Source organism: Poecilia reticulata, chromosome 9, assembly GCF_904066995.2.
Source record: "Poecilia reticulata chromosome 9, P_reticulata-male-v2, whole genome shotgun sequence".
NCBI classification, from domain to species: domain Eukaryota; kingdom Metazoa; phylum Chordata; class Actinopteri; order Cyprinodontiformes; family Poeciliidae; genus Poecilia; species Poecilia reticulata.
Window position 1 is genome coordinate 19507677 of NC_088838.1, and position 19245 is coordinate 19526921.

Consider the following 19245-nt stretch of genomic DNA (forward strand, 5'->3'; position numbering starts at 1 on the left):
AACCTGCAAATAATTTGTAATTTAAAAAAAAAAAGTCACATTCTCTCTTTTAAACTTTTTTTCTCGCAGACAATTGAAAACGGACGTTTTGCCAAGTATAGATACTTTGCTCATGCCAAGATTAACGATTCAGACTTCTTCATGATCACCAAGAGGTAAGCAGCTCTGACACTTTAATAAATGATCACATTTTTGCTGAGCTCAAACGACATCAGTCATTTTGAGCATCTTAAGACGCAGTCCTTTAGTTGTAGTTCATAACTTCACCACTAGATGCTCATAAAGCCTTTTTGCATTGCAATGGTGTATGAGGTGCTGTACAAGTTTAGTCCTGACAAAAATGTTTTAAGGTTAATAGCAGTAATGTCTCATTGTAAAACACGTATTTGAACACAATCACAAAAGAAATTAGATTTGGTTGATTATTTCTTTGTAACTGTGTCTTTCTTGGCAATAAATGTTGCAGTCAAACCCTGGTATTGGTGCGGGTTAGAAACCACAGCCGCCCTCAAACAGCTAAAATGAGTGAATGCTTGAAGTCGCCTCTAAAAACACTTCTAACTGCCTTCGTTAGTTTAATATTTCATCGACCAAATATGGCTTAATCTGCGTTATCACGCACAGTGGAAACCGTCTCGGCAAAACCGCTGCAGCGAACATCTACAATCTAGATTATTACCACAGCCAAACAGTGCCAAGAAAAATGAAAGCCGTTTCTGGATTGGCTGTTTTCCAAACCCCAGCCAACTGTGTGCCAAGTAGCATTTTCTCATGAATATTTTAGGTGTGATGTACAAAAAAATAGGTTGATACGCAGTGAATAATTTGGAGTTTCACGTAAAAATCTGCAAATAGGTAAATAAGTGGTGGCCCACTGTATGCCGTTGTGGAATGCTTTGTTTCCGTTCAATGATGTCACCTTTGTTAGCAAAATGCATTTGTGGGTCAAGCAGCAGAGTTGAGTATGTGGGTTGGACTGAAAACTGCTAAACCCTTTGGCAATATAAGTCAGCTTATTCTGCTACTGATAATAAACAAGACTTACTCATTTAGCAAATACGATCAGCGCTGCCAGAATAGCCTGGCACCACGTCTTCATGCTAGTCACCAGCTTGGTCACACACTGCTGCAGGATACCATCCCATTCAACACTTAGCGTTAGTTGCAATCAGCCAATGTGGTCGTGTTGGTCAAACACGTCTGACTTGATCTAGTGAGTGAACTGTGGAGTTGAGTTTGGGAACTGCTGGTAAGGCTTTTCCATCGTCCTCACTCCCAAAATCTGGAGGTTGTTTCTGATAAATCCTGCTCTCCTCAAAAGTATATTTGTAATATTAAGAATTGGAGCACTAAGCATTTATAAAATATCTCTGGTTCTGTTTTAAAACGAATATTTTACAGCTTTTGTTCTTTTGACTAGTTTTAAGCACCTTCATTGACACTTGTACCAAACTGGCTCATTTTGTTGATTCTGCCTTGCAGAGGAATATTTTTTGTGACTAAAGGCACCTTTGGGCAGCTGACCTGCGAGTGGCAGTATCTCTTTGAAGAATTCACAATGGACCCAAAGATTGTTGGTGGACGTCGACTTCGGATTGAAGCCAAGGTATGAACGTTATGTTTTTTGTTCAGTTAAAAGTTCACAGCATGCCCACATAAATCGAATTCCAACTCTGAACATACAGGAAAGAGTGAAATCAGTCTTCCATGCCAAAGAGTTTGGGAAGATCATAAACTTCAAAACGCCAGAGATTGCCCAGGTAAGCTGACGATCTTTAGGAGATCAGACCAGCCGTGTTTAAGAGAATGGACGAAAACTCATTTATTCTGACTTCTAATTTCTTTTTCAGTGGGTTCTCAACAAACTGGAGGATGCCAGAGATCGTTTACCTAAATGCTAAAAACACACATGATCTCTGTGTGTCAGTGCCTTTGCTCTTTACTGCATGCCTGATTTACGTCCCCACGTGTGTAAACGGTGCACAATTTTTCTTTTTCCTGTTGACTGACTGACTGCATGAAGTTAGGAGTGAAAGATTTAAACAGGAGTTATATTGTTAAACAAAAAAAAAGAAAGTGCTATTAATGCGTTTCTGAATTACACAATTTCACCACAGAAATTCATTTCACTAAACTTTGCCACTGCTCCAATTGCACTCATTGTTTTTGCACAAATATATTTTCATTGGTCTTTTTGACCAGAGCAAACATTAATCCTCAAGTTTACCTTTGCATTTTATAACATTTAGTGTAAAAGACCTGGGTGTTTTAAAGCCTTTTAGGTGTCTTTAGTTTTATTTTTCACCGTCGAATGCATTATGTCACTGAATTTATTCCTCTTCGTTGTTAATTATGTTTTTATTTGTGTGAAAAATGTAGAAATATAATTGGAAGCATCCTAAATAACAGAGGCCAAATTATCAACCTTACATTCAACATTGAAAGCTGTTAATTATGTACCAGATCATATAAAAGGGAATCAAAGTGTTACTGTAACATCATTATAATTCAGTGTTTTCCTTTTTCTTCTTCAAGTTTATTTTTTTTATACACATTTTCCAGGAATTAGTTGGATTTACAGATGCATGCTATTTTTATACTGTACTCTATCTGCTATATGTTCATTTAACTTACTTTGATCACATCAAGTCTGTGGAATTCAGATGGTAATGTTGCTTTCATGTTTTTGTACTATATATATATAAATATATGCAATGCAAACTTTACAAAAGAAATATGCAGAGAAAAGTTTATTTAAAAATAAAGGAGTTCTAATTACAACTGGCTGCTGTTTTCTCCAAGATTCAGGTTTTCTGCTGTCAGCGAATACCAAGAGTAAATATTTCTGATGCCATTCTTACTTTTGTTCTTCCTCATTTGATTTCTTTTTATTGTTGTTGTTGTTGTTTTATTTTTTGAGAGGGTTGTCCGAATGTTTTTTTTTTTCTTCATGCTGTTTTCACAGAGAAATAAAAAATATTCGTCAGTTAAATTCTTAAATTTCAGTGCCGTCTTTATTAATCTATAGTACCAAGAGCATGTTTCTACTTCTCAGTTTTCACAACAGCATCAACAAATAATATTTTCATTGCTACTTAAATAAACAGGTCCAGCTTCTATAGGTACATCTCAGATTATGTACACCTAAAAAAAGATGAACGTTTTGAGTACATTGGCCTCTTGCAGCAAAATCTGTGCCTAAAGCTCTAAACGGGATTATATTTGTTAAGGCCTCTTATGTCATTTTGATTTCTATTTTTAAAGAATATTACTCACACGTCTGGTAAGTCGGTGAGTTACCTCTCTAGCATTCACATTCTTACTACAGCTTTAAAGTAGCCTTTACAGCAGACCCGAAAAGAAAAGATAAACTTCATCTATACAAAGTTACGGTTCAGGCAGAATATCCGACACGAATCATTTTGTGCCTCGCGGTTCCACCTGTTCAGCTAAATTGGATCTTGTGCTTTTGAGATAATATTTGATCCAGAAAATCTTTTACATGAGAAATTGGTAAACGGTTGCATGGCATTTCCTCTAGCGGCAGCTACACCAGGTTGAAGTCCTTCAGATTGGCTGTGAGGATGGTGTCTTTCACGGCCACAAAGACAAAGCGGATGTTTTCGGTGTCCGTGGCGCAGGTGAAGTGGGCGTACAGCTTCTTGTCTTTGTTGGGATTTTGTTCTTGGTACATCTTGAGGATGAATTCTTGAGCTGCTCCTGGATCCTGCTGAGGCCCTGCAAAGGAGAGTCAAGGTACTGGTTAATTTAAAAAAAAACACACCTTTTACTATGAGTGGAAGCACAATGTGGTTCTGAAAAACACAAGTTCTTGCAATTTAAATGCACTTTCCTGACTCAAATGCCAGCATTGATTCATGCCGTCTACTAGCCAAGCTGTCAAGACTGGATTTAGTGATGAGTGAATAATAAATCTGACCTGTGAATTCAGGGAAGTAGGTGGCTAAGTGAGAGTATATGATCTTCTCCTTGAGGATGTCGGTCTTGTTGAGGAAAAGAATGACAGAAGACTTCTCGAACCAGGGGTAAGTGATGATGGTTTTGAACAGGGCTTTGCTCTCCTCCATGCGATTCTAAAGATGATGCATCAGAAGGAATAAAACATTACAAATTATGAAACCTAAATATGCTTTGTCGCTGGTTTTTAATGCAGATCATTAATAAAACACAACGTCTGGGGGAAAAGACGCCCTCTAAACTGGATATTTTTTGCCTTTAAATGGATGATGTAGCATTAGTTATTGTACCCTCTGGTTCTCTGCAGGAGTTCAGCGGAAGTAAACATGTAAAGCAAAAACCATACTCTAACCCTATCCCTCTGTCGGAAGCACAGTTTGCACCAGAAGTAGGGAAAATGTTTATCTTTCATTTTTAAAAAAAGGCAAATACAGACTGAGAGGTAAGAGTCCAACGGAGTAGATTGAGAGGCTTTGCTGACGGATCAAACAGTGAGTCAACAGACCATCAACGTGAGCACAGCTGTCATTTCTAAGCATAAAGTTAAGCTAATGTAAAGTAAGGAAGTGCTTTTTTTTATTGCGCATTGTTCACTCTTATTTCTCAGGAGGATGTCATCTCATGCCTTGATGCTCAAGTTTAGCATTCAAACAAATCTGGGTTTGTTTGTTTTTTGACGGTTGTATAACACTTGTGAGCTGCAGAACTGAACTCGGCAGAAAAAAATAAGTTGCATAAATCTGTTAACGCCACTTTGCCTCAAGTAGGAGTCTCACCTCGTTGTCGCACTCTGCCAAGACCTGGTCGTACTCGCTGAGCGCCACCAGGAAAATGATGGAGGTGACGTTCTCAAAGCAGTGGATCCACTTTCTCCTCTCCGACCTCTGACCTCCGACATCCACCATCCTGCCAGATAACCAGCCACAGTGAGCACACCCAGCGACGGCCAACAGTGGAGAGAGGCATTGTAAATGACATTACCTAAAAATGACGTTCTCCATGTCAAAGGGATACTCAATTATTCCTGTTGTTGGCACTCGGACTCTGAGGATATCCTGGAGGTCTGGCAGGTAGGAAGGCTGGGAAATCCGATCCAGGTCGGTGAGATAGCTGAAATTATTTACATCAGTGACATTATGAGCAGCTGAGTTAAAAAGAACCAGAGTGGGCATTTTTAAAATCCAGAAACCCAAACAGGGCACTGAGCAGACGTGAAGCGCTCAATACGATGACATATTTGAGTTAAGAGCCGTTTTATGGCAACTTCTGGCAGAATCAACAGACAACAGCTTTGTTGCGTAACAGAAGTGGGAATGGAGTACATTTTAGTTGACATATGATTTGCATTTCCAAAAATAAAAGCCCACTAAAACAAGAAAACAGTAGTTTTCTCTTTTCAACTCAGTAGTCAGTTAGGAAAAAAGTTTTATTAGGAATAATTTCTGTTCCACTATGAGTGGGAGCTCATCTGCATGTTCTATTTAAAGCTCCTCTGTATATTTTAAAAACATGGGAACAAACGTGACTTAGTTATGTGGCGTGAATAAAGCAGCAGAGATCCGTCCTTCATTTTGTAAAGATCCAACATTAGATGCCTTGGATGTGGTTGTTTCAGGGTGAGCACAACAAAGCCGATAATAGAGTCAATAATTTTATTTTGGTACGCTGCCATGGCAGAATTAGAAATTATGAGTGAAATTTTTAGGAAAGCAAAAAATAAAGAGTTATTCTGTAGGTTTTTTTTTAGTTCTCTGAATTAAAATTTTTGTTGCTACTAATATATTTTTAAAAATCAGAAAGCTGCATAAAAGTACAATGTTTAGTATGAGTCATTTTACAGAGCCAAATAAAAATATTTCAAGCTGTTATCTTTTGTGTTTTTATGAAAACCCAAAACTCAGTATCTCAGAAAATTATCAATATATAAACCATTCAAAATCTGATATTTGTAGGACTGACGTCAGGCCTCTGGAAGGTACAGTTGAAACCAAAAGTTTGCATCTGTTATACATAAAGACACATATGGATTTTTTTCATACTAACATGAAAACAGAATTAACTTTTTCCGTTTTAGGTCAATTAAGATGACCAAGTTTTTGGGAAATTTGGTAGTCTTAAAAAGTTTATTCCGATTTCATGTCAGACAGTGTGAAAAAGTTTACATACATTTTCTTTAGAGTGTGTAAATATCTGGTTTTAAATGTATTAATGTGTCAGTATGTTATGACACAGATCATCTGGGAAGAGATTGATCTCTTTCACCTCCGCTCTGAGCTGTTATCGCTGTCTGAAGAAATGCTCCACTCCTGACCAAAAACGACCAATCAGGGCCAGGAGGAGGGACTTAATGTTGTTAATCATCTTCATGTACTCACTGCCAAATGCTCTAATGGTGGAGAAACAACTCACTATTACAGGAAAACTGTTATCTGCCATCATTGGTGGCTATGCTGACTAACTTTGGCATTTATGACAAGCTTTGCTAGCTACAGCTTAGCAGAGATAAGGGGAGGGGCAAGAGAGCGGATGAGCAGTGCCACATGGAGGGGTGATTGACAGCACTAAGACCCGCCTCCTGGCTCTGATTGGCTATTTCTAGTTTGCACTGGGAGAGGACAGAAGAGCTAAAGTATGACAAAGAAACAAAATATCTAAGTAGCCTAGCAAAGCTTGGTGTTTCCTGTTCTAAATCCATACATAAAATTTGCAGAAGCATAACAGCGGCCATTGTCTCTTCTGCTGAGTACTTGGCTTAGCTTCATGTGCTGTAAGCAGCTGACAGGTGAAATTCTCACTATTTGGTGGAGTCGGACAGCTGGTACTCCCTGCGCCGGTCGTAGCAGTCCTGGATTCCAGCGTCGTTCCACAGGTTCCTGATAGCAACAACAAGGTTCTGATCCAACTCCTCCACCTTGTCCACCTCTACCTCCAGGACTGAGTTTGCATTGTTCTGCAACAAAGAGGAGGGATAATTGACTTACGTTGGATTTATATGTATAATATATGATTTTGTTTTTTGTTTTTTTTTTTAGACTGGTTTCTAACCCACCTGGTTCTGCGGATCAGAGAAGGATATGCCAAGCGGCCCCATGGCTCGGATCATGGTCTGCATTGATGTGTAGATGTTCTGGAAGACCAGCTTGGCGTAACTCCTCTTGTCCTCCTCTGTGTAACCCCCTCCATGGATGATCCTCATCTGTTTGATAAAGGTGCTCTTTCCACTCTCACCCGTTCCTGTTCAGAGACAGAGGAGACGTTCAACAGTTTGTTTTATTTTGCCACTTTTGTTGAATGTTTGCATTTAGAAACTGAGATATGGGATTCAAACCTCAGAAAACGCCTAATTTTCTCAACGTTTGGCCTCCAGTTTTTGAAAGTTGCCTCTTTGATTTACTAAAATGTTGAATTCAATTACAAAAAGTAAAACGTTCAGTAAGTTAATCTGTAAAATATCATAATATAATGAGAATTGTCCTTTTTGTTGTCCATGTCTTCAATAATTTAGAAGTTTATCAAGGTGTCATTTATTGCCAACATGTGCTAAAATGTTGTTTTTTTGATGGAAATGATATTTTAGTAAATCTAAGAATATTATTCATGTGACTTTAAGATATGTTGGTTCAGACTGAGCTCATTCATATCCTTGGAAATATGAGGGAAAAACATGAGAAATGAGAGACGAAGGTTTTGTGAGCTCACAGTAAAAGAGAGCTTAGATGTTCTTAGAGAGATTTTTAAAAACTGTTAAGAAGAATTATTTTCAGGGTAGTGACCGTTTGTTTAAAGAGCGAGAGCGCTCATAAATCTTGTAACAGATTTTATTTCCAAGAAATAATTGGGAACTCAGCAGAGTCTAATCCCAATCAAAACATGCAGCAAGAATTGTTGTAAATTGTTCTTGGCTTACAGAAAGTAAGATTGTTAGTATTGTATTGCTGGAAGAAATATTAATGGTTTGAAGTGGCCCAGCTAGATTCCATATCGAATCTCTGGTTGGACTGAGTTTAAGAAGCAAAAGATATTTTAAAAAAACGTAATTTTCTAAACAACAAAAATCAAGACACCCTACGCCTGAACAGCCAGTAAAATTACTTTAGGGAGACCTTTTGTAGCTATTTACCAATCTCTTGACATCAATCTGTGAAATGATTGACCGTTTCCTCGTTTTCAGCTGTGAGAGCTTCGAGGGGATTGCTTCCATTTCTTAGTTTTCAGACAGCCCTGGACAGATTTGCTGCTAACTCAACCAAAACCGGCTCCAGCCCAGGGGCCCTCACCCTTCTAAGCCCGGCCCTGTGTGTCCTAATGCTTTCACATGACTATACATTTAAGAAATCTCTATCTCAAGTGTTACAGATAAGCTGTAGGGTACGTTCAGGGGAGCACAAAGTAGAACATTTCCCTCTGAAATGAAGAGGAAAGAACATGTAAATACTTCAAGTACAGCAGCTGACCCACATTTCACTGCTGCTCCACACACACATAAAACGCTCGTCACTCACTGTGGTTCTGACCGTCTTACCTCGTCTCAGGTTAAAATAAATAAATAATAATTTAAAAAAAAAAAACATGTAAACAAGTTCTATGACAACACTGCGTGCAGCTGAGCAGCGGCGAGGCCATCATGCTGCTCATCTCTGGTTACTCCCCCATCTACAGCTACATCAGCAACGTACAGGAGTACAACCTGGACTCATGACTGAGGTCACCGCTTGATGACCTCAGTCATCCCATTTCTAGTTTAAAAGTTTATTTCCTCTTCTAAAGCTCTTACACTGAATAGTGAGGGTTAGTTTTTAACTCATTTGTAACTAACAAATGAGAGTTGAGAGTTGAGCAGATAAATTGAATAATCTCCAGCAAAGAGCCAACAGAAATATTGAAGCTTTTATTGAGGTTCTATGTTTAGAAATATTTGGTTCTGTGAACCAAATCTGCAGGCAAACATGACAATTTGAATGCAGATTTGACTGCCAAAAAGGCACCAGTCTGCTAATATTTGGGTGTAGGAAGTTGAAGTCGACACGCGTCATCCGAGTTGCAGATGATTTGAATCCCAAGTAAGAAAGCTTTCAAGTGATTATGTAACACCAGACGACCTCAGCCATCTTCTGTCATTGCGGAGTTTTTTTTTTATGCTTACGTCGTGGGAAAGCACCACTACGTTTTCATAACAGGTCGGACTGGTTATGTCAGTTTGACGCGATCCTCATAAACTAATACCTCTGGAAAGTGAAATGTTTTAAGTTCAGTCAAATCTTTTATCCTACACTGACCACTCACACTCAGCTTTTGTAACCAGTGACAAAAATCAGCTTGATAACTTGCTTTGAATGCGGTCACCATGGTTTCAGACAGCTGGTGTCACTTCTGACTGGATACACCCTGAACGCTCAAACTCTTCATCATACGACTTATCTGCAGATTCGCAAAGTTTTCAAAACAAAGTCCGTAACTGCTAACAAATTTGAATTTGTTCTAATATTTTTATTTAGATCAAGAGGATACTCGTCACCAATCAAATAAGTTTCAAGATGAAAACTGCAGTGGATCTGAGTTTCGGTCTCTCAGAAGGTTCTCGTGTTCTGCTTTGCATGGCGTTAGGAAAAGTCCACTCTTTACTTCTCAGCAAACAAACTTCAGCCAAATCTTCTGCATTTGAATGTACCTAGTTTACAAGTCAAGTTTCTTGGAGGCAAGGCAGAAAAGGAGGCAAATTCAGATGCTGCTGCACTAGTTACGCAATTCAGGATGAAACGAGCTTTTTAAACTCTGCTGCAGCTGGTCACCTGAATAACTGAGGAATGTGACAAGATTATTACTATTTTTTAAATTAGCTGCTGAGTAAAATGTAAATAAAAAAAATGGCTTGATTTACAAATGATTTACACATTTAGGTTGATTTAAAAAATAAAAAAAAACTGTCAAAACAGATAACTGGTTAAGCCCAAAATTATTCTTGTCCCAGCCAGATTTAGATTTTAAATTATTTTCTTTTAACCAGTAGGCTGTTTTCTGAAAACAGCCTATTCTCTCAAAACATAACAAAACAACAAAAGAATTACACAGCCTGAAAAAAAAAGTATTTGCATTTTAATTAAAAATGATACAAAAAGCCGAGAGTTGAGCAGATAAATTGTATAATCTCCAGCAAAGTTTGTGATTCAAGGCAAAGGTGGATCCGGCTGATAAGAGCCTTCACAGATGCAATAAATTAACATTTCCACCAGCAGAAAGCGAGAGGACACTCCTCGTGTTCACAAGTACACAAACTTCATTGCCTGCTGGGAAATTCAGCTTTTCTGTGCAGCTTAGTCAGAGATTTCATTAAAATATCCTCAACACCAGGAAAACCTGAGGCCTCTTCTTTCCACCTTCTTCATCAGTCTGGTGTAAATGTGGACCAGGACTCAGGCTGCCGACAGTGGGGAGTTCACGAGAGTTTGGTCAGATCAGAAAACTAAACAAACTCTTTAAGGTCCACTTAATCAGGAGATTATATTTTATTTTTGCTTGTTCTGGTACTTAAAAATGTTATTTTATCACCTCTGAAGAGCTTAGGCTTGAAAGTCTTGTAGAACAAAGTATTGAGCTACCTAGATGTGCTAAGAGATAACTTTAATCCCCCAGTGTCTGCTAGTTGTTTCCTAGATTGAAGTAGAAAATGGCGTAATATTCATTTTTAACCAACAGAAAGATTGAAGCTTTTTTTGAGGTTCTATGTTTAGAAATATCAACTAAATGCTGTTTCTGTAACTGATACCGGGTTTCTTGATTGGACAACATAAAAATAAAATAAAAACAGGCTTTGCGCACACACAAAAAAAAGCTGATTCTTATTCACGAAAGAGGTAACATATAAGCTATTTTGCCTAAGTCTTTGATAGACTTACTAAATTTACATTTTCATACATTTTCAGTGATTCTAAGGAACCAAATGAAGCAGCAAAACAATAAAATCTCTACATCACTGAGCAGAAAGAGAAGCATTGCTCAAGCTGCTCATCATCACAGAGAGCACTGCACACATACATTCTGCACAATAGTGTCATAAATGCATATTGTTAAAATCTATTAGCTCCTGAGGTCTAAACTTTAATATTTCAGGTAAACACAGTAACAATGGGAAAACAATAACATGCATTATTTCCAAAGTGCTCAGCAATCGTAAATGTTTAAATGATTTTGAATTTATTGCACATTTGTTTTTCTTGTGTTTGCTCTCAGCATTGGTGGGACTTTTGGAATCAAACATCAGATCCAGGTTGAGTCAAAAACCACAAAAACTAGGATGTTCTGTTGTGTCCAGTCAAAGTAAAGGGACCCAGACTAAAGGCAGCGTAAATTTAGATGAATATTTTTAAACCCTAAATGAGGACTAAACTAATTGCCGCTGTGGGTTTGATATGGGAAACATGCAGTTTCCCAGGGTGGCATTAGAAGAGAATTGCATAAAAATAAAAGAAAAGAAATCTCAGCTTCAGCCTGAATCAGTTTCTTAATGTATTTTTAGCATGTGCAGTCAGTGTGTTGAGAAAATGCAGTCGGCTTGCTGATGACATCCGAAGGAATGGGTTGTCAGGCTGAAGGAGGTGCTCACCCAGGCATCATTTATTAAACAACTGCCCTTGCTGATGGTCTGTTCTTTTTGAACCTACTTTCAGACTTATAAGGCTTAACGGATGACCATTGGCATTGTTGTTGTTATTATTTTGCTTACTGTATTTATGAAGCAACAGGTTCATATTTTATCCCACAAAGTAGTAAAGCGACTAACAAAAAAGTTTGAAATTTTGAAACTCTTGAACTTTTCTAAAGAGGAACTTTTCCTCAGAAGCTGTTTTCCCTGCAAATTAAATTAAGGCTGGTGCGTTTTGTGTGCTGGACCTACAGCGTCCTGCCCTCTCTGTTGTTTCTGATGGTTGTGGTTCTGTGCAAGTTTAAGTGGAAAACACCGGTAGGAATAGCAGATAGGAAACTCCCTCAGTGAAACAGAATGTGTAGTAAGGCTAAAATATGTGATGAATAATTTAAAGTGCAATGCAATATTTAAGCTGAAATGTAATTGTGCTTGTTTGTGTTTTTAGTGTGTGTGTCTGTGTGTGTGCCTGCTTGACACAGTTTCCTAGTGAGTAAAAAAAGGACTTGTCCACATCCACCGACGTGCCGCAGCCTCGCAGCTGCACACACTTCCTCAACAGAGAAGCACAGTCAGTGTGAATGAGTGGCATCAACGTACCAGAGATAAGAACTACTACTGGATGGCTACATCATGCCTGCTGAGTTTTGTGCAAATGAAACTCGCCGGACAGGTGGGATTTTCAGGCAAATGCAGGATGCAAAAGAAGAAGTCAGTACAACAAACTGATTTTTCTACACTCCGAGCTGTGCCGTGCACCAAGAACAAAAACGTCCCCTGATGTATGATTTACATAAATTCATCTGACAAAACATCAGTTGTGCAGCTGGACTTCCAGCAGCAATGGCCCGGCGGCTCACCGGGCCGAGGCCTTGCTGAAGTACAGGGATAAAACAGACATTTAAAACCCCGCTGCGGTTCACGGCATCAGCGTTTGTGCTGATTCATCACTTTTTTTTTTGTTTGTGTTTTTGTTTTCTGTTATCTTGAAGTGAGTATTTAAATGTACCTGCACAAATAATGCCGATAGTCTTTTGAAATCATTAATGAAATTACAAATGTTCAAATTATCAGTTTTCACAGAGAACATAAAAAAAGAGGGGTGGAAAAAGAAATGTTGTAATTGTTAATGACTGGTTATTTAATTTTCATTTATTGAAGTGTTTTGATTGATTATGTGATTTCACAGTTTCACATATGCAGTTGTTTTAATTTAGCTTAGAGTATCGTCTTATTCTTTTGTGACCTTTGATGTTTTGTAGTTATTTTTTTTTATTCGGTTCTGTCTTGAGCTGCAGCCGTCTTGTAAATGAGATTTTAATTTAAAACGTGTCTTTCATGATTAAATAAAAACATAAAGTGTGACACTATAGTCCTTGCTGCGGTTGTCCTGGGTTTGATTCCTGGTGTCCAGCGATTTGCTCCATGTCTTCCTGTTCTCTTTCCTCCCTGTTTCCTGTCTATTTGATGTTCAACAAAGGACACTAAAAAAATATATACATTTAGATAGTTCATGTTTAAAAATGATTTTTTTATTATTATTTATTGAATACCACATTCTTCGTGTAAGACTACGTACATTTTTCTTTTGAATTTAAATTTTTGCAAGATTTGCTCTTTTATTGCTGTATTCTTTGCATTGCCCAGAATCTGGGCTGAAGCTCAACATATCGACCTTTGACTTTTTCAGACACAAAGCCACTGAAATAAACTACTTCAGAGATGATTGTGTTGTTGTTGTTCTGCTTCACTCCACCCGGGCTCTCTGTAGGCCTGTGACCATCTTAATGAAACCCACTGAGAGGTGACCAGAGTCAGAGGCCAGTTTAATGAGTGAAAATACAGGCAAGATGCTGAACAGTACGCACAACTTAGCATCTTGTCAATGTCCAAGGCAACAACTTCAGATGGTGAAAGCGTTGTTGTTGTTTTTTTTATCAGTCATAATTGGTCGTTGGTTTTTATTTTTTTATTTTTACTAAATATCTAACCTGAAAAAGTGGCCTAGAAAGATGTTTTTTGTTTTCCTGAAAGTTGTTCTTCCTGTTCCTCACATAGCTTGTCTGACTCCATCATGTTTCTTATTAATAGGCAGCGCCTGTCAGTGTCACAGAGGGATTTTTAGGTTGCCTTAAATCTGAAATATTATGACGTTTAATCATTTGTCGTTCAGCTGCCCAGGGCACCGCTCTGCTTTAAGAGTTTGACCCTTTCCCCAACGAACAGTGGGTGCCAACTTGTGGCTCATGTTCTGCTCTGTGGCGGGATTTGCATGAGTTTTGCATGAGGCGCGCCCGCAGCAGCTAGTTATGGCTCCGATGCGCAGCATGGAGCGAAGCGTCGGCAGGGTTGTGGTGGCCCTCGGCCTCTCCCACACCACTGCAGTAAAACGCAGCGAAACTGATGCAACAAGCCTGTTTGTCTCTGTGACTATCGGGCTGCTTCCAAAGGCGCAAAAGAACAAACACTGTGATAAGACGTGGGAAAGTCAGAAGTGGACAAAGAGAGCAGTGTGCACTAATTGGAAGCGGCCTGATCACCAGCTGCACTATAAAAATGAATTTGGGACGGTATCAAATGTTAGTCATTTCATTTATTTAAACGTCCTTTTGCTTAAATTTTCTGTGAGTTGAAATGTGAATGGAAATTTTTATAAAATCTGTAAAAACTAAAAACTTTCATAAGATGTGGCTTGTTTAGCTGTGTTATCGACGGCTAATGCTAGCAAGCTCTGTGCAACAGATTAGCAACTCTGTGGAAGTTGCTAATTGTGTTGGAAACATTTTTTGAAAGTTTATAATTATTTCAATAACATTTTAGAAATTAATCACACACCAATTATTTTCTTTTTGTTCTTCACATTGGAGGATAGGTCACACTATAAAAAGAAACTTGGAAGGTATTAAATATAAGATCTTTTTTCAGATTTCAGATGAGTTAAGTCTTAGCAATATTACTATTTTTTTTAAATTAGACATTTTAAGTAGAATTTAACTGATAATGTTGATTATTACCATCTGCTATTCTGGGTTGTTTTCTGGGCAGGCTAGCTTAGCGGTGGCTAATCCTAAAGCAAAGCTAATTAGCAAAACGAACTGAGTCAGGTGTTGCCAATAAGCGACACAAATGTCAATATGTGATTATCATAAAAAAAGGTTTCATACAATATCTAGTTACTACAGGTTGATGCATTTTAGATCTAATTCTAAAAATTTATTCTAATTAAGCACAAAGTAATTTATTTTTAACATGGGACAATAAATCAGATGAGCATTTATGAGCATAAATATGCTTAGATATGCATAGACGAGCATAAATACAACTTAATACTTTCAAATTGGCTAAGCAGAATGAGTCGATCTTCTAAACCAGTTGAAGTTTTTTTTTATCTTTTAGCCAGTTGTTAAACTTACAAAATGTACTTTTAGAAATATTAAAATCTAACCAAATGAAATCTATGTGCATTGTTTATGAAACTCTTACAGTTGTTATAACCGGATGCATCACATTAAGACATATTTGCAAACATTTCCATAAGTTACATTGAATCCCAACCATAAATATATTTTCTCCAGTGATAATATTAATATGAAATTATTTGTATATACTGGCTACTCCTTGGTCTGAACTATTTTCCTAGTTGGCCATTGGCTTTCTAGCTAAGTTCACTCCAGGAAAAGATAACAGCGCATCCACGTTTCTCTACTTCCTTCCTGAGCAAAACCAAAATTCTCCCAACACGCAGACCCAGCCTAGTAGAAGCTTAAAAAGTGTTTTTTTCATTCTTTTTTTAAATAGACCTTCTCTCAGTCTATCCCTCTTCTCCATCAAGGATATATAAACAAACAAACAAAAACAAAAACAAAAACAAAAAAAAAACATGGTGCGTAAATCTATGACAGTAATTACGCAGAGCCGCGAGCGTTTTAAGCAGTAGAAAAATACGGCAGAACCAAAAAGGAGTTAACCCAATCATTTTACGGCTACACATATTAATATATTACCCCACTAATCATCTTAAAACTGACTTTGGATTTTGTGAAAGCTTTAAGATCTAATAAACTGATATAGTTCATTCAATCAAGCGCATTTCTAAAAGCAGCTTTCGTGTGTTGGTCCCTCTGGCCCAACTTTCCATGAAAATCTGCGCGTGCAGGTGCGGTCGGTCGGTCAGGAAGCAGTGAGGTAATGGTAAATAATAATAATAATAATAATAATAATAATAATAATAATAATAATAATAATAATAATAATAAAAAAACTTTTTATAATTCACCGACCGTACGTCACACCCACGGAGAAGTTTTAATAAATCCATTTAAATCGGAACGTTGTCAACAATGTTTTTAAAACTTTATTGGACTGAACATGAATAGCCTGCAAATAAAACAGATATTTTCAAACCGTGGCAGATTAAACCCTGATATATATATATATATATATATATATATATATATATATATATATATATATATATATATATATATATATACATACATATATATTTTTTTTTCTGTAAGTATTTTCTGTCTGCGCCTCTGGTCGGGCCCCGGGTTCTCATCTGGGTGATGCTCACCTAACAGCAGCAGCTTCAGCTCCCTGCGGGAATCCTTCTTGTCCCTCCGCAGCTGCTCCTCTATCGCGTCGTTGATCCTCTTGGTCTCCCGGTCCTCCGCCGACACACAACACCCAGCCATCCTCCCCAACAATGAGCCGCAGGCCCCTATGGTGGTGAACCGTCTGCGATCAAATTAGGGCGAAAAAAAAAAAAAAAAAAAGTATTGGGAGTTTTTGAATGAGGTGGGGAGGGAAAAAAAAAAAAAAAAAAAAAAAGCTCACACGACTCACAGCTTCTAGCGGGAGGGAGAGTCGAGCATCATCAGAAGGAATGGATTTGATCCTTTAAATTAAAAAAAAAATAGTAATCAATTTTTTTTTAAATCTTGTTCTCCCAGCTGTGTGTATAATCAGCGGATTAATTATAAAATCCTTCTCATGGAGGAGCGTCTTCTTTGAGGTCCTTGAGGACAAAGTGCAGCGGTTGGTCTGAACCAGAGAGATGGCTGCTGAACTTTTTCCCTGTCCAGTCAGGCGGGCGTGGCACTGGCCACAAATAGAAGAGGATAAATGGGAAGTGAGCCTTCACAGGCAGCAGACTTTCACCTGTGCCACCACTGCGTGGAGAGCTCAGCGTGGTGACAGCATAGATCCAGCAAGACGTAAGTTATGTGTTAAAGACATAACTTTAATGCCTAACTTCATCTGATGAGACACAGAGGAGCGGACCTTCTCCACACAGCCACAGTAAGGCGCAGGAGGACAGAGACGGGGGCTCGGCGCCGCTCTTTGAATGACAGGTCCTCAAATGGCCGCTAGGGGTCAGACTGGAGGAAGCGAGGAAATGAAGGAGAATCTGAGAATTTTGCCTTGAAGGAAACATCACGTTTTGATCAGACAAGCTTGAAATTCTCTGGCAAACCAGATGATTTTCACAAATGAAATGGAATGTTAGAAAAGTAGTGTTGGTCGAAATTTGAAAATCGTAGATTCAGAATACAGACTGACATTTCAAACATTCATTAGTGATGATTAGGATTTTTTTTTTTTTTTTTACCATGAAACCAACATGTGAAAACTAAGAACATTCCCAAAGACCAACCATCAATCCTCTGCCAATGTCAAGAGCCCCTAACAAAATGTTTATCAAAGAAATTCAATATTTATGTTGAACAAATATACATTTTCCCTTAAGATGTAAAGAGCAAGATTATGAAACAGGCTTCACCTAAAAAAAATAACTTTATGGAAACGGAACACAATTTTATAGAAAAATGCTTCAAAATTAGTCTCAAGCGGGAGATCTTAAACCAACCAATAAAATAAAAATAAATACCAATAACGTGTCAGAGACAGAGTTTAAGAGCAGTTCATGGGAACTTCTTTTTAATCAAACAGTTCTCAGCACACGGACCTGCAGGAAATCTGAACAGCAGAGGCCAAACGCGCGATGACAGCATCAGCTGCTTAAAGGGGGGAAAAAACGTATCAATACAAACCTGCTCAGAAAGACGCGAACATGAAGAAATCGCTCATTTTGATCACAGACTTCAATCACACTTTCACATTTGCACAAGAGCAATCCCGTTTTGTTACTTCGTGACAGTGTATAATAACACATGAACAGAACCGAGACAGTGGAGATGCACCGGGTCATCTGCGTGATCCAACGGGGCTCAGGTTAAGATGTGTCCGCTCACACCCAGCACGGCGACAGATTTTCACCTTACCGAGGATTCGGCAGCGCTGAACAGTTGAAACCGGACGCCAGCTACAGAGCGACCCCCCCCCCCACCACCACCCCTCATTTAGAGGCGAAGCTCCGGAAATACAGCCAATACTCCACCTGCACCACCCACCAACCACTTATTGGCACCCCTGGTGACGTTGGTTGAAAAACTTTGAAGGGAATCAATCTTTCTTTACAGTAGCATGACCTCACACACAAAATAAATAAATAAAATCTACCCTTTATTCTGTGTAGATTTATACAGAAGAGGAAACGATCCAACATTAAGAAAATAAAGGCCAAAATTATTCATACTGTAGCTTGATTTTACGTCTCTTTTGACTGGAAGTAAAATTACAATTTTGGATTGGCCTAGCTAAAGTCTGGATTTGAGTGTTTTCCGAGAATCTGTGGAGAGAGCTGCTAAAGATTAAGGTGATGGTGAGGAGGCCACCCGCCTGGTCGGCCCATCAGCAAACAGAAATCGTCAAAATTCTGGTGGAAATGGGCAAAAACCCAAAAAACAGTGGGGTAAGTCTGGTGTGATATTGATAGTTTTTTTCTATCAATTCTTAAGAAAGGTAAACATATTATTTTTTATTAAGCCACTTTTTTTAAAATTAAAATGTAAATAGTGATTTGTTTTAGACTGTTTTGTTATATTTTTAAATACCCAAATCATTTTCTGTCACATAGAAACCTCAAGGTTGAAAATGATTTAAATACATTTTTCCCTTATATTAAAACAAAAATCACACTCCCTATTAAATAAAGGTAACTGCACAAACTTCTGTCGTTTATTTTCCGGACTATTCAGGAACGCTTAATTATTGTTTGGACTGAGATGTTAATATGACCTGAAAGAGGTCCATTTTTTCTTGGACACTCATCAAAATGGGAAAGACAAGCAAGCCCTCATCCTTCAAGTAAGGCAGATGTGTTCAGTCTCCTAAGACAGCATTAGAGAATAAATACCGAAGTAAACCTGCTCAGATCTACAGTCAGAGCAATAATTTTAAAGTAAGTAAAATAAAAAAGAAGAAAAACAAGCCGTTTTCTTAAGTGTGATTTTAAGCTTTGCCATAAAACATCTATTTATTTAAAAGCCTTTTATAAATCTGTGCCAGGAATGCCAATAAATGTAAAATGGTGCAAAATGCTAGATTTGGACTGGCAATTAGTTGTGTAAAGTGTTTCTTTTAACCACATCTAAAACATCCAAAACATCCCTCCCAAAAAAAAGAAGAAAAAAAGAGTTGCTTTTTATCTGCTGACGTGGTAAATGGATATCAAAATAAAGTTGAATGTGGCAATATACATTAAAAAAAAATAAAATAAAAAA

The 19245-nt window shown here is 38.0% G+C and overlaps 2 protein-coding genes across 4 annotated transcripts in view; one reads left to right on the forward strand and one right to left on the reverse strand.

Moving 5' to 3' along the window:
- The window catches only part of vps13a (vacuolar protein sorting 13 homolog A), a 41660-nt gene extending 38879 nt beyond the window's left edge, over positions 1-2781 (forward strand). For all 3 annotated transcript variants that reach the window (XM_008418518.3, XM_008418520.3, XM_017306673.2), the window contains 4 exons: positions 70-155; positions 1483-1606; positions 1686-1760; positions 1851-2781. In XM_008418518.3, coding sequence (XP_008416740.1) covers positions 70-155; positions 1483-1606; positions 1686-1760; positions 1851-1901 — 336 coding nt within the window. In that variant the 3' untranslated portion in view covers positions 1902-2781. The remainder of the gene's footprint in view (positions 1-69; positions 156-1482; positions 1607-1685; positions 1761-1850) is intronic.
- A 206-nt stretch (positions 2782-2987) lies between these two features.
- On the reverse strand, positions 2988-19138 carry gna14a (guanine nucleotide binding protein (G protein), alpha 14a). Its single transcript, XM_008418522.3, has 8 exons — positions 16466-19138; positions 16194-16357; positions 7028-7212; positions 6774-6928; positions 4960-5088; positions 4755-4884; positions 3941-4094; positions 2988-3738 (listed from the first exon to the last, which is right to left on the reverse strand). The coding sequence occupies exons 2-8, from the start codon at positions 16312-16314 to the stop codon at positions 3548-3550; spliced, it is 1065 nt and encodes a 354-aa protein (XP_008416744.1). The 5' UTR covers positions 16315-16357; positions 16466-19138; the 3' UTR covers positions 2988-3547.
- Between the last annotated feature and the right edge of the window lie 107 nt (positions 19139-19245).